The 20,368-nt window shown below is 34.9% G+C and overlaps 1 protein-coding gene across 1 annotated transcript; it reads left to right on the top strand.

Annotated features, from left to right (window-relative positions):
• Window positions 1-4,828: 4,828 nt before the first annotated feature.
• Window positions 4,829-7,349, top strand: LOC107794279 (putative indole-3-acetic acid-amido synthetase GH3.1). The gene is made up of 3 exons (XM_016616759.2): window positions 4,829-5,258; window positions 5,509-5,610; window positions 5,728-7,349. Exons 1-3 carry the CDS (start codon window positions 4,939-4,941, stop codon window positions 7,091-7,093), a joined length of 1,788 nt encoding a protein of 595 aa, XP_016472245.1. The 5' UTR covers window positions 4,829-4,938; the 3' UTR covers window positions 7,094-7,349.
• The last annotated feature ends 13,019 nt before the right edge of the window (window positions 7,350-20,368 follow it).

Genomic DNA, 20,368 nt, shown 5'->3' on the forward strand with positions numbered 1-20,368 from the left:
AAATTCTACAACTACCCCTTTTGTTTTCCAAAGAAAAAATATCGTTTACTTTGAAAAATAAGATGGAGTTATAGTCTAACGAACCCATTTACTAAATTTTTTTCACTTAAAATGTCTTCTGTTGAAACAAGAGGGGACATGACACGTTGGTAAATTTAAAGTATAAAGGCTCCTATTAATAAAATCTAAATGACGAATTAAGATAATATAACAAAATAGTCATGGACTTCCTTGCGTGACTGATAGAGGGATTAAAATTATGGGTGATGTATTCATGGTGATGTTTTTTTTTGTTATCTTTACTTTTATCCTATTGATTTAAGGATGTGTTTTTCGTGTTAGTGCAAAAACTAGTACCAATTTTGCCTATCCTCCATAGCAAGTGTCAGCTCCTCTCATCACATACACTATTAAATATTCTCTAGAGTTTTCTTTAACTTATTTTTGTTCCAACCAATAAAAAATAGAGCTATAACTTCCACTAAAGAAAAATATAGTATAGCTCCATAGATAATTTAGGGTTAGGTACATGCCTAGGCTCTTCCTTTTATCGTTAAGCTAATTAATCAAAATAACAACCTAATGTGCATTTTTTATATAGTCTGCATCACTATCATGATGACAACACTCTTTTTTATTTTGTGTAATCACATGACACTTAAGTAGCAACTTTCATTAAATGTCGTTCATTAAGTCTTAGCAGAAGTAATTTCCTCATAACACGATTAGCTCCATTTGGATTATCAAAGTATATGGTGTGATGAATGAAATTTTTTCTAATTTTAATTAAAGATCTTGAGTTCGACTTCTTGATAAAAGAGCGATTCCCCTCTAAATGCAAATGACAAAACTGTATTGGTTAGTGGGATTAGTGAATTTCGGGAACATGATGGTTATACCAAAGACTAGGTAGATTGGCATTATATTGTAGTAGTAATATATTTTTAGTTGTAAGCCGGCTGCATTATTTGTGGCGGTTATTTTATTAATGTTGTTGTAGTTACATTATAACTAGTTAATCAATTGGGAGTGTTAGCTAGTCAACAGTCAACACATTGGGGAGAATATTTAATTTTTTAATATAAGCAATAGCTAATTACTACAGGTCACAGGAATCTGTGCAGTTGTCATTTATTAATTGTTAGTAATACTAGTAATGAGGCAGTTTACACGCGGGATTAAAATATTAAAAGCTAGAGGCTTAGCTTCTACTATTTGTTATACACCAACAGGACCAAGTACTCTAATTAAGCATTATGTCTACCTTTCCGGGGATTGAGGCGAAGTACGAAATGTCCTAACGACTGGCCCTAGAATTAGCTTCTGGATTAACTATATAATATTAAGATAATCAGAATCTAAGTAAGTTGGCTAAGCGTGGCGTTGTACGAAATGTCCTTGGTGTTTAACCAACTTCGTGTTATTTGAGTTGGTAGCTGATAAATAGTACAAGAAAACATTAATATAGAACATGCACGCAGAGTTCGTTTTAGATCCTAATTTACAGATTTCTGCTACTTATAATTTGGAAAGAAAAACATTATTTCAGAATATTTGGCCAGCCTGAATATCTGGTCGGCGTGTTTTATTTATGTAAGTACTTATTTATAATAGAAGATTATACAAATTCATTACGATGAAATATGATATTTTCTTCGTCTCATTTTATGTGCTATAAATTAATATGCGTTTGAACTTCTGATCTGTCTCCTCAATGAAAAGGTGGAGATGGTACTACATGAAATTCTACTTGGAGGGACAAAATTAATTGTGAGAACATAGAGCTATCGTTAAAGACATCGACAAGCTGATCATAGCAAACTAGCACAGGCGTCGCCTTCATATCAATAAAGTGCTACACAATATCATTTTTTTTTTTTTTTTTTGGTTTTTTGCATGAAAGCAGGGATAATAACAAGCTAATAGTAAGAATACGAGTTAAGGTTTTAAGTATTGACCATGTAAAAAATATCTACATAGTAAAGTCATTTATAAAGTAATTACAAATAATTATTTAATAACAAGTATTACTAATAATTATACTAACTTCATAAAAATGATAACTCACTCTTACATAATATCAACATGAAAGTCAGCGTAACAAATAGAAAGAAAAAGTATCTGAGGGAAAAACGGAGCCAATAATAACTCTTTATGATACTTAAAGCCTATGCCCAACCAGGGGCGAAGCTACGCAGTTGACCACCCTTCGCCGGAAAATTATACTCCGTATAAGGTAAAATATTACTTGTTATTGATTAAAAATAGACTTTGAATACCCTTACATAGCCTACTGGTAAAGGTTTGAACACCCTTATTGAATTTTTTGGCTTCTCCACTGTGCCCAACTTGGTGCTAAATTTAAGAGACTGCGCGCTTGTTCTTAATTAGCTACTCTAGTCTCTAGCTAAGAAATGAAATCTGATCCAAGAAAGATGACAACCAGTGTATTATAAATTAATATACTTATCTGCAATACGGTGGTTTACAAATTATTATCATGATATGAAAATACAGGAATGTATGGCAAGAATTTTCATGAGACCTGCTTTTTGTGAAAAGAAAACTATAAATCTAGCTTTGCTCTAATAACACATGCTTCACTTAGGAGGATAAGGGAGAATAAATACTTTCTTTTTTTGCGATGGATGTCTTAGTTCGGAATTAAGCTCCAAATGCGTTGTATTTAACAAGTTTCAAGCTGAAGTCTAAAATCTAATAACCTTGATCAATTTATATCAGCAATACTAACGTATATATGGGAATATCATTTTGACAAATGAAACCAAGATGTCATATTCGAATAAACGTTTTTTATGAACTTATCTCAAGATAACAAATACAATGTTATTAGTCAAAACAGCTCAGGCCCACCAAAACCAAAAAGAGAATTGGAAAAGTGAACCACCTTTAAAACGAAGTTGACAGTTAGTATTCATTAACCCTAATTATTACTTAGTTGAATTGTACCAAGCTTTTAATTATAAGCAGGAATTAATGCACTAAAACGCCATCAGAATTTAATATAAGCCACTCTGCTACCTCAATAGTTTAAAAAAGAAAATAAATGTAACAGCGGAATTGCTGTAATCGCCGCCTGAATGTTCCTAGGAGCTTCTTGTCTCTGCAACAATATAATCCTGATCGATCAGATTCCAAAAGAAAGCTCAACATAAGTTCCAGGAACTGCAAAATGAGCTAAGCCACCCCACGTGATTCCTCCTTTATATTACTACTACTCCACCACTTTGCTTGGATCTATAGTTAGCCCACAGTGCTCCAAAGTCCCAAATCCATATATAATTATATATTTTAAAAAAAGAAAAGAGAATTAACAGGTATGAATATTAGTTGTTGTTAATTATGCTCATTAATGCATGAGGATATATATAGGGAGCTACTACACTCGCTATGTACTTTGTATTACTCCATCCTCAACATCTTCGAAAAAATCAAATATCATGGACCACAAAAAATGCCAAAAAAATTAATTAAATTAAAGTAGATCGGAAGGAGTAGCAAGTAGTAACCCAAAGCAACCATATAAATTATCTCTCCTCTTCATTTATGTACGTACGTTATTAGTTCAACTACTACTTTCTCCGTCTCAATTTATGTATCATTTTTTGTTTATCGAGAGTCAATTTGACTAATCTTTAAAGATAAATTGAATTAGATTAATTATATATTTTAAAATTAAAAATTAAATATTCAAAAACTATATCAAAAGTACCATAATTTGCAATACTTCACATGTCAATATAATAAAAAGAATATCTTTTAAAATATTGATCAAAGTTTATATAGCTTGAATCTCGAAAAACGAAAAATATTATATAAATTGGGACAGATGGAATAATATTTATCAATCAGCAAGGACGTGTGGTTGAGTGTAAAAAAATGAACTTACCAAGGAAAAAAAATTAAACCGATCGTTCATGATTAATGAAGCCAAGAGAAAGGAATTAGACTTTTTCTTTTGAGTTTTGATTAATTGAGATGCGTGTTGTTATGAATTTTTAATTAAAAAAATGCTACTTACTATTTACTCATTATTAGCTCACATAAGTTTCAATACAGTGTATTCACTTTTTATTAGCTTATATATCCTCTTTCTAATTAATGTGCTAATTCAAACATGGTAATCTTTTGATCTATTATTTATGATTTTTCTGAAGAAACTTAAAGTATTTTTATTATATATCCTTATACATAATATGAATCATTTTGTTTGGATGATGCATGCATGTATTAAACAAGAGCAACAGTTTTTGTTTCTCCTGCCTTGTATTATACTTACATAATACATGAAGAAAAACACATTATTTACGTGTCTGTTTTCCTGTAAGATATTGATGCCTTTATATTTTATATGAATAAATATAATAAAATTATAACGAAAACTCGTAGGAGGTCATGTAGCATGCTTGTAGCAACGGAAACTATATAGTGGGCTATCGTAATCGCGGTCCAACAATTTTACCAGAAAGGAGCAGTGTGGTTGGGCGATTCACGCCACAGTCCAAAACCAACCCCCGAACCCCGTATAGCTGTACCCCAGCTGAGGTGGCTATATATGGGGCCCACATGCACCCCTAAATTAGGGGTTATGTAGACGTGGTTGGACCCCACTTTGTCCCCTCTTCACCAAACACGTGGATATTACAAAATTGTCCACGGCCCCTCCGTCGACTTCCTTCCAACCTTCCAACCTTCTTTTTGTCTTTGCCGCCTTTTTGGGTCCCACTATGACATGGCACCTGACGTGTCACCCCCACTCTTCCTCTCCTCCTATTTAAGCACCCTCTTACTCCATATTTCGCACCACCATTTCCCTTCGTTATCTAATTCCAACACAAACTCAAGTAATTTATTACAAACTCTTTCTCTTTTCTCACAACAGTAAATATTTTATAAGCTTTGATAAATTACCTTAATATGGCTGTTGATTCGGTACTATCTTCACCATTGGGTCCTCCTGCATGTGAGAAAGACGCAAAGGCACTTCAATTCATCGAAGAGATGACTAGAAATGCTGATGCCGTCCAAGAAAGAGTCTTGAATGAGATATTGACTCGAAACTCACAAACTGAGTACCTTAAGCGCTTTAAACTTGACGGCGTCAGTGACCCTGAAACCTTTAAAAACAAAATTCCGGTCGTAACTTACGAAGATCTTCAGCCTGAGATCCAACGGATTGCTAACGGCGACCGTTCTCCTATCCTATCAGCTCATCCCATCTCTGAATTCCTCACTAGGTAAGCCGTTAGCATAATATTATTCTGTGGATTCATTTTTACGTGACACTATTATTATTTCAAGTGTCAAAATAAATTTTCTTGGACTACGTTACATTTTTTTTGAATATTTTAATTTATTAATGAGTGTATAGTTTATACTTCACCGTATAAAATGGAACGGAGGAGTACCTAGTTTGCTAGCTCTTTTTATATGCAAGCCTTTAATTGCTATACCTAAGTTATTGATATATGTTTTTTATGTTAACAGCTCTGGAACGTCAGCTGGCGAAAGGAAACTTATGCCAACAATTAAAGAAGAGTTGGATCGTCGCCAGCTACTTTACAGTCTTCTTATGCCTGTTATGAACCTGTAAGTATAAACAAATTAAATATGCAAAACCTAATAGAGTTACGTTACCCCTTTTGGTATTCGAATTATCTGGCAAACAAAAAGCATATTTCTTACGAAGCCTCATTTATGTGACAGGTACGTGCCTGGATTAGACAAAGGCAAAGGACTATACTTCTTATTTATCAAGTCCGAGACGAAAACGCCTGGTGGGCTATTGGCAAGACCAGTACTCACAAGCTATTACAAAAGTGAACATTTCAAAAGAAGACCACATGACCCGTACAATGTTTACACCAGCCCAAATGAGGCCATCCTTTGTGCAGACTCCTTTCAGAGTATGTACACTCAAATGCTCTGCGGTCTCTACGAGCGCGAGCAAGTTCTTCGCCTTGGTGCGGTCTTTGCCTCGGGCCTTGTCCGAGCCATTCGGTTCTTGCAACTCCATTGGCCACAACTCGCTCATGACATTCGAACAGGGACTTTGAACCCCGAAATTACCGACCCCTCAATTTGTGAACGCATGGGTCTGGTTATGAGACCAAATCCAAAGCTAGCCGATTTTGTTACCGATGAATGTTCTAATGAAAACTGGGAAGGAATTATCACGAGAATTTGGCCTAAGACAAAGTACCTTGACGTAATTGTCACGGGTGCTATGGCTCAATATATTCCTACTCTGGATTATTACAGTGGTGGTTTACCAAAGGCGTGTACTATGTACGCAGCTTCCGAGTGTTACTTTGGACTCAATTTAAATCCCATGTGTAAGCCCTCGGAAGTTTCGTACACAATCATGCCGAACATGGGTTACTTTGAATTCTTACCCCATGATCCTAACTCATCTCGTGACTCAACTCGTAAACTTGTTGACCTTGTCGACGTTGAAGTTGGGAAAGAGTATGAACTCGTCATCACGACCTATGCGGGATTATACCGTTACAGAGTCGGTGATATACTTCGTGTCACTGGGTTTCATAACTCAGCGCCGCAGTTCCATTTCGTGAGGAGGAAAAATGTTCTATTGAGCATTGATTCGGACAAGACGGACGAGGCCGAATTACAGAGAGCCGTGGAAAATGCTTCAAAACTTCTTAAGGAATTCAACACTAGCGTGGTGGAGTACACAAGTTATGCAGATACAAAGACAATTCCGGGTCATTACGTGATTTATTGGGAGTTATTAATGAAGGATTTAAACAATTCTCCTAGTGACGAAGTGTTAAACAAGTGTTGTTTGGCCATGGAAGAGTCACTTAACACAGTGTACAGACAAGGACGAGTTGCTTGCAATTCAATTGGTCCGTTGGAAATTAGAATGGTGAAAAATGGCACATTTGAAGAACTAATGGATTATGCAATTTCAAGGGGTGCTTCAATTAACCAATATAAGGTGCCAAGATGTGTTAGTTTTGCACCTATTTTGGAACTTCTTGACTCAAGAGTAATGTCAAGACACTTTAGCCCATCGTTGCCTCAATGGACACCAGAACGGCGTCGTTGAGGAGAGAACTGTTTATTAATTACACATGCATGACTGACATGGGAGAGTCAATGAAGGATTCCCTAAACCATTTTTTTTTTTTTTTTTTTGGTCTTTTGTATTTTCATTTTCTTGTCTTACTTTGTGACGAGAACGGCCCTGATTGTAACTAGACATGGACGTTCGGCAGAATTAGGTTTGTACGCTATGGCTCAATTAACTTGTGAAAATGATGTAATATCCCAAGCTTGTTAAATGAACTGTTTCTTCCGTCCAAGTTTTAACTCATCTACGACGCAACGGACTATTTTTTCCTAACTTTAAACAAATACATGATTCAAAGTAAGAAGGTCTATGCATTTTTGGGGGGGCTAATTCGGAGGCTATGTAATTTAAGAATTATAAAAAGAAATCATAAATTACAATTTTTATAGTTAAAAACATTTCATATATATTCCATACTAGTACTAGCACCCGCGCGGATGCGCGGACACTAAACATGTCAAATATTTTAATTATTTGGATTATATGTAAATAATCTTAAAATTTAAATCTTCTCGATAAATATATAGATAATAATTGGATATTAATTAAGCAACACTATATGAAAAAGATTAATCATTTCTCAAATCTCCTAGTTATAATTCTATTTTCTTTTTGGTACAATTCTCGTCTGTGTCATTGGGTCCTAAAATTAGTCAGAAAGCAAAATAATAATTCATATTTATAGCAAACACAATCAAATATTGAGACTATGAAGGACTCTTTGGATATGACTTGACTCTTTTACTACTACTTGAACTCTTATTTGGTGTGTTGATATCTTTCAAAAAATATTTCTATTTTAAAATTTTAGTTTCTAAAACTTTATTTTTCAATAATAATTAGTTTTATAATAATATAAGTAAAAATATAATCCTTATTTCAAAACTCATTTTAGTCGGCTATCAAAAAAATTTAAAAATTCATTAGCCAGTGAATTATTTTTCCTATTATGACTCCATTTTGATATATAATATTAACCATGTTAAATATTTGAGTTATTTGAATTATATGTAAATAACCATAAAACTTAAACCTTCTAGATAATTATAGATAACCCTTAGATATTAATTAAGAAATAATACATGAAAAAAGACTAACATTTTCTCAAATCTCGTAGTTATCATTTTATTTTTGCACCATTCTCATTGGTGTCATTTGAATCTAAAAATTGCCACAAAACAAATAATAACTTGTATTTATGGCAAAGCACAAAGGTTGACACAATATAAATAATTCTTTAGTTACAACTTGACTCTTTTACTACGACTTGAACTCTTATTTGATATGTTGTTATCTTTCAAAAAATATTTCTGTTTTGAAATTCTAATTTCTAAAACTTTATATTTTAATGATGCAAGTAAAGACAATATCCTTAATTTAAAATTCACTTTAATTAGCTATCTAAAAATTCAAATGATTCTTTAACTGGTGAAACTTTATTTAAGTATGACTATATTTTGAGTTTATCGATATCTCTAGCTACAAATTTTAAATTTTGAATACCCTATATATACATATTTTTTGTTCTTTAAATTATTAAATGTTAAATTAGTTAATCGTCATTATATAACATTACATATATTGTCTTAAAATTGCCAATTAATTTTTTGTCGACACCATACTTGGCTTAACCTCAATGCAAACTACGCAAAATACATTTAAATTCAAATTCAAATATCATATCAGTTTGTTAGTAATATTTTTTTTTTAAAATGACACACAATGTAAATTAAGAAAAATATTCTACGGCATCCTTATCTTATAATCTATGTATTTGAGTTAAAAAAAATATTTGAAATCAATGAGATCAACTTTCAAATTTTTTATATTCAACGAAGATGAAATAGAAGAAGAAATTCGTTGTTATCTCTTATTTATGATTTTTAGATTTTTCATACATTTTTTTCGATATTTATTTTTTTATCTTAGTTTTTATGTCTTTCTTTCTTTTATTACAAAAAGTTAATTTATTTCACTATAAAATGATGAGTTTTAATTGAAATTGTCTATATAAGAACTTTATTTATATTTTTAGTCTTTGGTTGAAATTCTTTCATATTTTTTTCTTTTGGATTTATCTAATCAACCTAAATAGGTGTTCTTACAACCACTTAAATTAAAAAAAAAATAAAGGATGAGTAATTTTATATATAGTTCATATATAATATGTATATAATCGTGTGTTGTCACGACCAAAAATCCATTAAAGGTCGTGATGGCGCTAGACACAGCTATCAGGCAAGCCAACAATACATACTTAGCTTAATTACCCATTTTAATGGATTTAAAATCAAAATTTCTTCAATGAAATAATAAAAATAAAACTCATAGAGTAAATGATAAATATTTTTAGCAACTAAATTTCTAAACAACTCACAACCATTCCCAAACCCCGGTGTCACAAGTGCATGAGCATTTACTAGGGAATAAACATTTTAAATATAGCATCTATCCCGAATATAAATTATACAGGAAAATATAATATCTCTGAAGGAAACTCTGTTGGCTGCGGATTATAATATAGAATGCAGCTCACATAAATCCCCACATTTGTAACCACAACTCTGCGCTCACAAGGCCGCTAGACATATATGTACCTGTACAATAAAATGTGCAGCAAGTGCAGCATGAGTACGAAAAATAACATGTACCCAGTAAGTATCAGGCCTAATCTCGAAGTGGTAGAGATGAGATGGCCGACTTTGACACTCACTAAGAGTCAATAATAATAAATAAAATAAAAATAGCAATATCTAGATCAACATGATTTATAAAATTTACAATAATTTTCTTTAACCAGCAGAAATAATTAAATTTCTTCAAATGCAACAATTTTCTAATTTATCAATTAGCCTCATTTCAAAAATAACAATAATTTCCTTAACAAAAGGAGATAAATAAATTCTTTAAATTCCAATAATTTCAAATTTTCAACTAGCCTCACAAGCTGAAATAAACTATCAAAGTATCGTGTAATTATTATTATTATTAAGCACGATTTCTGACGAGGTCGTACGACCCGATCAAGAGTTTCGTGTACACTGCCGAGGGACGTGCGGCACGATCCATAGATGCATCTATCCTGCCGAAGCATTCGGCCCGCTCCACAAGAAAGGAAGACATTTTCTTATGTACCTCCGGAATGAGAGTATATTTATTATAAGATAAATTCAGGAGGAAGAACAATTTCTCTTAACAATTAATTAATTTAAATAGAAATTTAAGCATATGAGATTTCCATCCTTTAATATTTTTATCTAACAATTCACAACATATATATAAATATATCAAATAATTTAATTAAGTGAAGACTACAATTTACACAAGCAATTCATGCTTTTGAGTCCTAAACTACCCAGACTTTAGCATTAATAGTAGCTACGCACGGACTCTAGTCACCTCGTGCGTACGTAGCCCCCACAATTAGCAACAATTATTTAATTTAATCACCTATGGGATAATTTTCCCCTCACAAGATTAGACAAGAGACTTACCTCGTCTTGCTCCAATTTAATCCATTAGTAGGCCTTTTTCTCGATTATCTAACTTCAATTGGCTCGAATCTAACCAAAATAATTCGATACAATCACTAAATTTATAGGAATCAATTCTATAAGGAAATACTACATTTTCAATAAAAAACCGATAACCCATTCAATTACGAGTCCAACCATACCAGTTTCACTAAAACCCAACTCCGAATCGATACTAAAATATCAAAAATTCGTTTTTATGAGATTTCTAAAATTTTTCTAAATTTAAATCTCAAAACACTAATTTATGGTGAAAACAATGATATACTTGTATATGTAGACCAAATCCGAGTTAGAATCACTTACCCCAATATTTTTCCCTTGAAAGTGTGTCAAAAGTCGCCTCTGCTCAAGCTCAAGTTCGTCAAAAATGGCAAATGGGACGAATGTCCTCTTTTATAAACTGCCCGGGCAGCCTTCGGAATTGGGCCTCGATCGTGGCCCTCGAGGCTGGGACTCGATCATGGCCTCGAGCTTGGGACTCGGTCATGGTCTCAATCATGGCATCGAGCCTGGGACTTCGATCGTGACCCTCGATCTTAGGTCTTGATCCTAGCCCTCGAACCTTGCCTTCGATCATGGCCCTAGAGCTGGACCTTCGATCGTGGCTTCGATACTGAGCCTCGTCCCTAGATTCGACTTAGGCCGTCGCCCCTGGACTCGATATCTGGGCTCGATCTTGGGCTCGATCACAGGCCAGAATATCCAGCAGAAGAAAAAATTGCACAAGCTTTTTAAGTCCAACTTTTGATCCATTAACCATCCGAAAACTCACCTGAGGCCCTCGGGACCTAAACTAAATATACCAACAAGTCCTAAAACATCATACGAACATATTTGAAATATCAAATCACCTAAAACTATGCTAAAACCACGAATTATGCTCCAATTCAAGCTTAATGAAACATATAATTTCCAACTTCTACCTTCAATGTCGAAACCTATCAAATCAACTCCGACTGACCTTAAATTTCGCACACAAGTCATAAATGATATAATGGAGCTATAAAAATTTTCAGAACTGGATTCCGACTCCAATATCAAAAAGTCAACTCCCCGGTCAAACTTCCAAACTTAAATTCCTATTTTAGTCATTTCAAACATAATTTAACTACGGACTTCCAAATAAAATTTCAAACACGCTCCTAAGTCCAAAATCACCATACGGAGCTGTTGGAATGGTCAGAATTTTATTCCGAGGTCGTTTTCCCAAATGTTGACCGAAGTCAAACTTGGTCTTTTAAAGCCAACTTAAGGAACCAAGTATTCTGATTTCAACCCAAACACTTCCAAATCCCAAACCAACCATTCCCGCAAGTCATAATTCATTATAAGCACATTTAGGGAGTTTTATTTAGGGGAACGGGGTTATAAAAGTTAAAACGACCGATTGAGTCGTTACATTCTCTCTCACTTAAATATATGTTCGTCCTCGAACGTGCTAAGGAGTGTTCCAGAGTTATCCAAAACCACTGTTTAACACCTCGTGTAACTACTCTTCCTACCACACCCAGTTGAACACATTAACTCGATCCAATCTGAAGATTCTCCCCTTTATTCATGCAAATAAGCCTTAAAGCCAAATTCTAACATCCAGAATTCTCCCCCTTGCCTGTTTCCAACCTACGAACACCGTATCAATCACTACAGGATGCACCAATACAGGGTTGCATACTTTTGTTGAATTTAGACTATGCACTGTATCATTCACATGACCATAATAACATCCTTCGATAACAATAGCCAAAATTCCACGAATCTGATATTCACAACACACCTCATGATATATATAAGTCCTCTTCCATCTCTTGAAATGCTTCCATGATGGAAGAAATATGTAGAAATTCATAACCAACTGTCAAGTCAACAAATTATTGAGTTTCTCCCTCTGACAAGAACCATTGCCTCATTATGGACCAAATAATGGTATTTGCTCTTTATTATACTTTATATAATCCGATCGCACTGATCCCAGATCAAATAGTCGCGTCTTACCCAGTATGAGCTGCTCAGGCAACAAGCCACCTCAGACACGATCAAAAGGCCTCATATGACGCCACAATGAGCTAATAAGATACGGACTCGATTGTGATACATAAGAAAAACACACTCTGGAAAGGATTGCAATATAGAATATAAATTAGACAGAAAAATAAAATATTTCTGAAGGAGACTTTGTTGGCTGCATATTGTAATATAGAATGCAGCTCACCTAAATCCCCACATTTGTAATCACAATTCTGCGCTCACAAGGCCGTTAGACATATATGTACCTGCACAATAAAATATACAGCAAGTGCAGCATAAGTATGAAAAATAACGTGTACCCAGTAAGTATCAAGCCTAATCTCGAAGAGGTAGAGACGAGATAGCCGACTCTGACACTCACTAGGAGTCAATAATAATAAGTGAAATAAAAATAGCAATATCTAAATCAACATGATTTATAAAATTTACATTGATTTTCTTTAACCAGTAGAAATAATTAAATTTCTTCAATTCCAATAAATTTTCAATTTATCAATTAGCCTCATTTCAAAAATAAAAATAATTTCCTTAACAAACGGAGATAAATAAATTCTTTAAATTCCAATAATTTTAAATTTTCAACTAGCCTCACAAGTTAAAATAAACTATCAAAGTATCATGTAATTATTATTATTAAGCACGATTTTTGCCGAGGTCGTACGACCCGATCAAGAGTTTCGTGTACACTGCCGAGGGACGTGCGGCACGATCCATAAATGCATCTATCCTGCCGAGGCGTTCGGCCCGCTCCACAAGAAAGGAAGACATTTTCTTATGTACCTCCGGAATGAGAGTATATTTATTATAAGATAAATTCAGGAGGAAGAACAATTTCTCTTAACAATTAATTAATTTAAACAGAAATTCAAGCATATGAGATTTTCATCCTTTAATATTTTTATCTAACAATTCACAACATATATATAAATATATCAAATAATTTAATTAAGTAAAGACTACCATTTACACAAGCAATTCATGCTTTTGAGTCCTAAACTATCCAGACTTTAGCATTAATAGTAGCTACGCACGGACTCTCGTCACCTCGTGTGTACGTAGCCCCCACAATTAGCAATAATTATTTAATTTAATCACCTATGGGATAATTTTCACCTAATAAGATTAGACAAAAGACTTACCTCGTCTTGCTCCAATTTAATCCATTAGTAGGCCTTTTCCTCGATTATCCAACTTCAATTAGTTCGAATCAAACCAAAATAATTTGATACAATCACTAAATTTATAGGAATCAATTCTATAAGAAAATAATACATTTTCAATAAAAATCCGACAACCCATTCAATTACGAGTCCAACCATACCAGTTTCATTAAAATCCGACTCTGAATCGATACTGAAATATCAAAATTTCGTTTCTATGAGATTTCTAAAATTTTCCTAAATGTAAGTCTCAAAACACTAATTTATGGTGAAAACAATGATATACTTGTATATGTAAACCAAATTCGAGTTAGAATCACTTACCCCAATATTTTTTCCTTGAAAATCTGTCAAAAATCGCCTCTGCTCAAGCTCAAGTTCGTCAAAAATGGCAAATGGGATGAATGCCCTCATTTATAAACTGCCGAGACAGCCTTCGGAATTGAGCCTCGATCGTGGCTTCGATCGTGACCCTCGAGCCTGGGACTCGGTCATGGCCTCAAGCTTGGGACTCGGTCATGGTGTCAATCATGGCATCGAGCCCGAGACTTCGATCGTGACCCTCGATCTTAGGTCTTGATCCTGGCCCTCGAGCCTTGCCTTCGATCATGGCCCTAGAGCTGGAGCTTCGATCGTAGCTTCGATACTGAGCCTCGTCCCTAGATTCGACTCAGGCCGTCGACCCTGGACTCGATATCTGGGCTCGATCTTGGGCTCGATCACAACCCAAAATATCCAGCAGAAAAAAAAATTGTAGCAGTTTTTTAAGTCCAACTTTTGATCCGTTAACCATCCGAAAACTCACCTGAGGCCCTCGGGACCTCAACCAAATATATCAACAAGTCCTAAAATATTATACGAACCTATTTGAAACCTCAAATCACCTAAAACGATGCTAAAACCATGAATTACGCTCCAATTCAAGCTTAATAAAACATAGAATTTCCAACTTCTACCTTCGATGTCGAAACCTATCAAATCAATTCCGACTGACCTCAAATTTTGCATACAAGTCATAAATAACATAACGGAGCTATGAAAATTTTTAGAACTGGATTCCGACTCTGATATCAAAAAGTCAACTCCCCGGTCAAACTTTCAAACTTAAATTCCTATTTTAGCCATTTCAAGCCTAATTTAACTACGGACTTTCAAATAAAATTTCGAACACGCTCTTAAGTCCAAAATCACCATATGGAGCTGTTGGAAATGTCAGAATTCTATTCCGAGGTCGTTTTCTCAAAATGTTGACCGAAGTCAAACTTGGCCTTTTAAAGCCAACTTAAGGAACCAAGTATTCCGATTTCAACCCAAACACTTCCAAATCCCGAACCAACCATTCCCGCAAGTCATAATTCATTATAAGCACATTTAGGGAGTTTTATTTAGGGGAACGGGGTTCTAAAAGTCAAAACGATCGTTTGGGTCGTTACATTTTCTCTTACTTAAATATACGTTCGTTCTCGAACGTGCTAAGAAGTATTCAAGAGTTATCCAAAATCACTGTTTAACACCTCGTGCACCTACCCTTCCTACCACACCCAGTTGAGCACATTAACTCGAGCCAATATGAAGATTCTCCCTTTTATTCAGGCAAATAAGCCTTAGAGCCAAATTCGAACATCCATAATTCTCCACCATACTTGTTTCCAACCTATAAACACCGTATCAATCACTACATGATGCACCAATACAGGATTGCATACTTTTGTTGAATTTAGATTATGCACCGCATCATTCACATGACCATAATAACATCCTTCGATAACAATTGCCAGAATTCCACGAATCTGATGTTCACAACACACCTCATGATACATATAAGTCCTGTTCAATCTCTTGAAATGCTTTCACGATGGAAGAAATGTGTAGAAATTCATAACCAACTGCCAAGTCAACAAATTATTGAGTTTCTCCCTCTGACAAGAACCATTGCCTTATTATGCACCAAATAATGGTATTTGCTCTTTATTATACTTTATATAATCCGATCGCACTGATCCCAGATCCAATAGTCGCGTCTCACCCAGTATGAGCTGCTCAGATAATAAGCCACCTCAGACACGATCAAAAAGCCTCATATGACGCCACAATGAGCTAATAAGATACAGACTCGATTGTGATATATAAGAAAAACGAACTCTGGAAAAGATTGCTCAACCCACGTGACTAATTAAACAACTGAAAATGTATCATGAACCTTTCTCAGAAAATGGGACACAAAACACACAAAATAGAATATAGGGGACTGTACTCAACATCACACTGTTGCGGCATGCAACCCGATCCACACATGATACCGTTGAGGCGTGCAACCCGATCCAAACAACATACCCGTGGAGGTGTGCCACCTGATCCGCACAAAAAGAATCTATAAGAATATACTTACCGAGCTAGAATGCTCACTTCTGCAAAATATCCAAATATCGGACACAAGCACGCTAAGTGCATGATACCATCCCTGGGAGGACTGACAACACCATAAACTACAAAACTCAAGCACAACTAAGGTGCGATATATGATCTGAATCTCGAGAGCCATCCTGCTCACATAACACCATCGCCACGCGGAACCTCAACACATAAGAAATTTATAAAGTTGTTTCACAACTCACACGGCACAATATATTATTACATGAAATAGCCGATGACGAAATGACATCCAACGTTCGAATACTCTTCCATAAGGAGCGCTATGCTGAATGAACACATTCGGCCTGATATAGAGTCCATGTTCATATTTAAATCCATCCACAGACCTCACGCCTATTCTGATCGCACTATACTAGGCTAATAACCTTTCAAGGATCCATAATAACCCCTTTTCCCATAACACACAAGAATAGCCATCATAATTGGAACAAACTTTCACAGCCCACAACCAAATGAACTGAGCGCCCTCCAGGCATAAATCCTTGAATTAGCGATATCGCCACAATCTTCATAATTGGTTTCAATCTTCACTCAATTAAGTGACTACATGCCACTCTTACACCATCTTTCCGTAAGACACGCTCCCACGACCTTCCATACCAGGTAATAAGTCTGCACACCCATACTACCGGTTACTCTAATGCTGTAAGCATATCAATAATCCACAAATCATTACACAAGGTCTCTTACACTTGACATCGACCTTAGGTGATGCCGAAAATAATATCATCTTACTTTAAACATCTAAATACTTTTCCTTCTCATCCGAGCTCATGACATCCTTGTCAACACCGAACCGAAATCTTGAATCCTCAACTTTCGAATTCCATGCTACTTAGTGCACTAAATCACGCAATGCGCATGAGTACAAGAATTCTATCATAACTCATGAACCACTAATCGGGTAAACACTTTATCATATAGAAACCTTCTACTTAACTCATTTCAAGAGAACCATTGCAACACGTGACTAAATTCTCATATCCGTAGATAATACCGGCCTCAAGTAGTGGTCTAAACCACCATAACTCTTCCGGGATCCTTCTACATATAACATGACATAATACTTGAATTCCTCCAAATAAAATCAATTACAACGGCCGCCAAGCCTCGCACGTACCGCCACAAATTACATGCATAACTCTTATGCGCTGAAGGAACTGATCATTCCTACCATCATGCCGATTCAACCATTGTTAGCCGACCCGTCTTTTCCTCAATTTATTCTCAACTTGCCTTAGAAATAATAATAACTCCATTCATTACATCACGAACTCAAATCCGCACTCATCCCGAGTGACCTTATTTCACGAGACCACGCTGTTTCAAAACCCACTAATCATCTCATACTCTTCTTTTTGCAGATTTATACACCTTCAACTGGTACACCTATTCTGATACTTCTTTTATGAATCTGAAGTTATTTTCTTCTGTTTCTCTAATGCTACACCACAATCGGAAGATAACGCAGAGTACTCCGAACCCCGTTTCATAATCTTCTGCAAAAACTCGATACTCAACCATATTACGGACTTGATATCCTTAGGCACCGTACTTTAAATTTTTGAACCCACTAAGACCATTATCGAGAGTCACTTGCTCTGAATTATTCCCAAACATGGTCAACTCCAAGGCCTTGCTAGCACATGGACACTTTCTCAAGGAAACACCTGACTGTCTCACTTTCCATGTGCATTACATTTACACAAAGCATAAACTCCGAGTCTTCCAAAAACCTGAATATGAATCGATAAGGACAAATATGGCACACATTCCCCAAATCCTTTATTCAAATTACCGCTGATGTTTTCTTCCCTTAGTTGCAATGACCCACCAATACACCGATAACCAGGAGACTCACAAATAGAAAACCATACAATCCAATTGTATAAGGTGGGGCTCTCCCACTTAGCTTGAAGCTACAATTACATAACTCTAGAATCCATCGAGATTCTTTCTTCATCGTTGACATGATAATGCACACGCAACTTGCCAAATTTCTCAAAATCCTTCCATTAACCTTTAATAAACACTCCGAACCACTAGCCACATTTACATATTAAATCTCTTACCGGGTAGCCAGTAAAATTCTTCGCAGAAGCTTCGTCAATACCACGAGACCGCTAACCCGCTCACAGAAAATAGCGTGCCTGTGGAAATTACATGGTAACATATTCCAACGTCGCTGCACTGGGTGTAATTTCTACGAAATCAGTAGATCATCCTGGGTCCGAGCTCATTTACCAGCTGCACCAGTTCGTTCACTCCTCATTGACGTCAACTAAAAGTGCGACAATACATTCCAATCCAAAGTCATGTTGTATCCTTCTTCATATCAAGCAACTCCCTCCTGTTGTATCCAATCTCCCTCGATATAGCAGCTAATATTACAACTTAAGTCCGTAGACCTAGTCACTGTCCATTCTACATCCCAAATCACTCCAAACTTTCCTCAAGACTTGAAATCATCCTACCACGAAACTCATGTGCTACCTTGCCATTCTCCCACTTTGGTCAACCATCTCCTTTAAGAAACTACTCGACTTATGTTTTCTTACACTTGACCTTCTCGGAACCTATTAGTTTGCCACTTGGCTTAACCACAATGCCAATTTTATACGGTAACTTTATTCCTTTAATATATATATAAATAATGTTTAGACTAATTTTTATAGTATCAGCGCATCTTAACCCGATATAGCTAGTTATTTATATTCTTTTTAAGGCTATTAGATCATGTTTCTTACAAATTTGTACATATAATGTTATTGCACGTAACTTAATTGATGACTTAAACATATTATGTTGTGTTAACGCGTAGAAGTAAAAGTCTTTCAAATAAATGTGGGCAACAAAAAGTGGTTTGTTTGCCAAATATTGATAATGGCATACAAAAGAAAACGGGAGGATTATTTAGCTCCATGTTTTAAAATATTATCTGTTCAAGATGAACATGACCCGTCCACGGAAAGTGGAAGGTCTTTATCACTATCTGCAGAACTTCGTCATTTTTTAGTTGCATTATTGAACTCTATTTTATAAGTATCTGTTATACATGCATATAATTCAACTCTGTCTAGCCTTAGATACTCTTGCCAGATTTTTAGGAATCTAACGTTTTATTAAGTTGCCGTTTTGGCTTTTCAATATGCGAAGTTCAGTCATTTTTTCTCTATTATTTTTGGCCTTTTGAACTTAATTGCCTCTAATTAATATCTTTAATGGAGTACTTGAGACTTGAGAAAAAGGAAACATTTCTTAAAATTCTGCTGTCTGCAGCCTGTTTGACCCGAGACAGAAATTCATGGATAAAAAATTAGTTAGTTTATGGTCGGCAATATAACATGGGTTTGCCAACTTAGAGCAATAAATGAGAAAACATAAGAAATGGAACGATGAATAAACTTCAATTGATCTGTATAAACTAAAACCTTATATACTAGACTGTTAAGTTTTAAAGGTGGACATATTAATCCTTAATGCCTTGATTGGTGTAAGTGCCTATAATTTCTCTTTCTCATAAAGATTTTAGTCCATCTTTATTTGCTAGATATAAATTAAAGACATTAAAATTAAGTAGAACGATCAGAAGTCTTTAAATTTAAGAAATGACAAAAGAAGAAAACAAGATTATCCGATAATAGCAAAGAAGTATATAGAAAACACAAGAAGAACTGTGGCAAAATTTGGAAAGAGTAATTCAACGAGATAGATTTATAATCTTTTAATTAACGTATGACGATTATTATTCTGCTATATTTTAGACTGTTATATATTCGTAATGAACTGAAGAGCATGAGCCATCCATATGGAAAGTTGACACGAAAACTTCTTATATTTTTCTGTTGCATTATTGAATTCTGGTGTATACCAGAAAAATATAGTTTTAATATGCTTATCCTAATTAGATACTTTTGCCATGCTTTTTGGACTCTATTTTTTCTTTATTATCAGTTTTCCTTTAAATATTAGAAAGTTCATCAGTCTTTTTCTCTATATTTTTAGGCTTTTTCTGGTTTTAATTGCCTATAATGATTGCTTTCTAATGGACTCGAAAAAACAAAATGAGATTCAAAATTCTTCTGTCTGCAGCCTGA

This window comes from Nicotiana tabacum, chromosome 19, assembly GCF_000715075.1.
Source record: "Nicotiana tabacum cultivar K326 chromosome 19, ASM71507v2, whole genome shotgun sequence".
In the NCBI taxonomy this organism is placed as follows: Eukaryota; Viridiplantae; Streptophyta; class Magnoliopsida; order Solanales; family Solanaceae; genus Nicotiana; species Nicotiana tabacum.

What these genes read in the sequence shown, in the direction of transcription:
- LOC107794279 (XM_016616759.2), top strand. Translation starts at nt 4,939, where the DNA reads ATGGCTGTTGATTCGGTACTATCTTCACCATTGGGTCCTCCTGCATGT. An exon ending in ATCTCTGAATTCCTCACTAG is followed by an intron (nt 5,259 to 5,508) that starts GTAAGCCGTTAG and finishes TTATGTTAACAG; the next exon opens with CTCTGGAACGTCAGCTGGCG. An exon ending in CTTATGCCTGTTATGAACCT is followed by an intron (nt 5,611 to 5,727) that starts GTAAGTATAAAC and finishes TTTATGTGACAG; the next exon opens with GTACGTGCCTGGATTAGACA.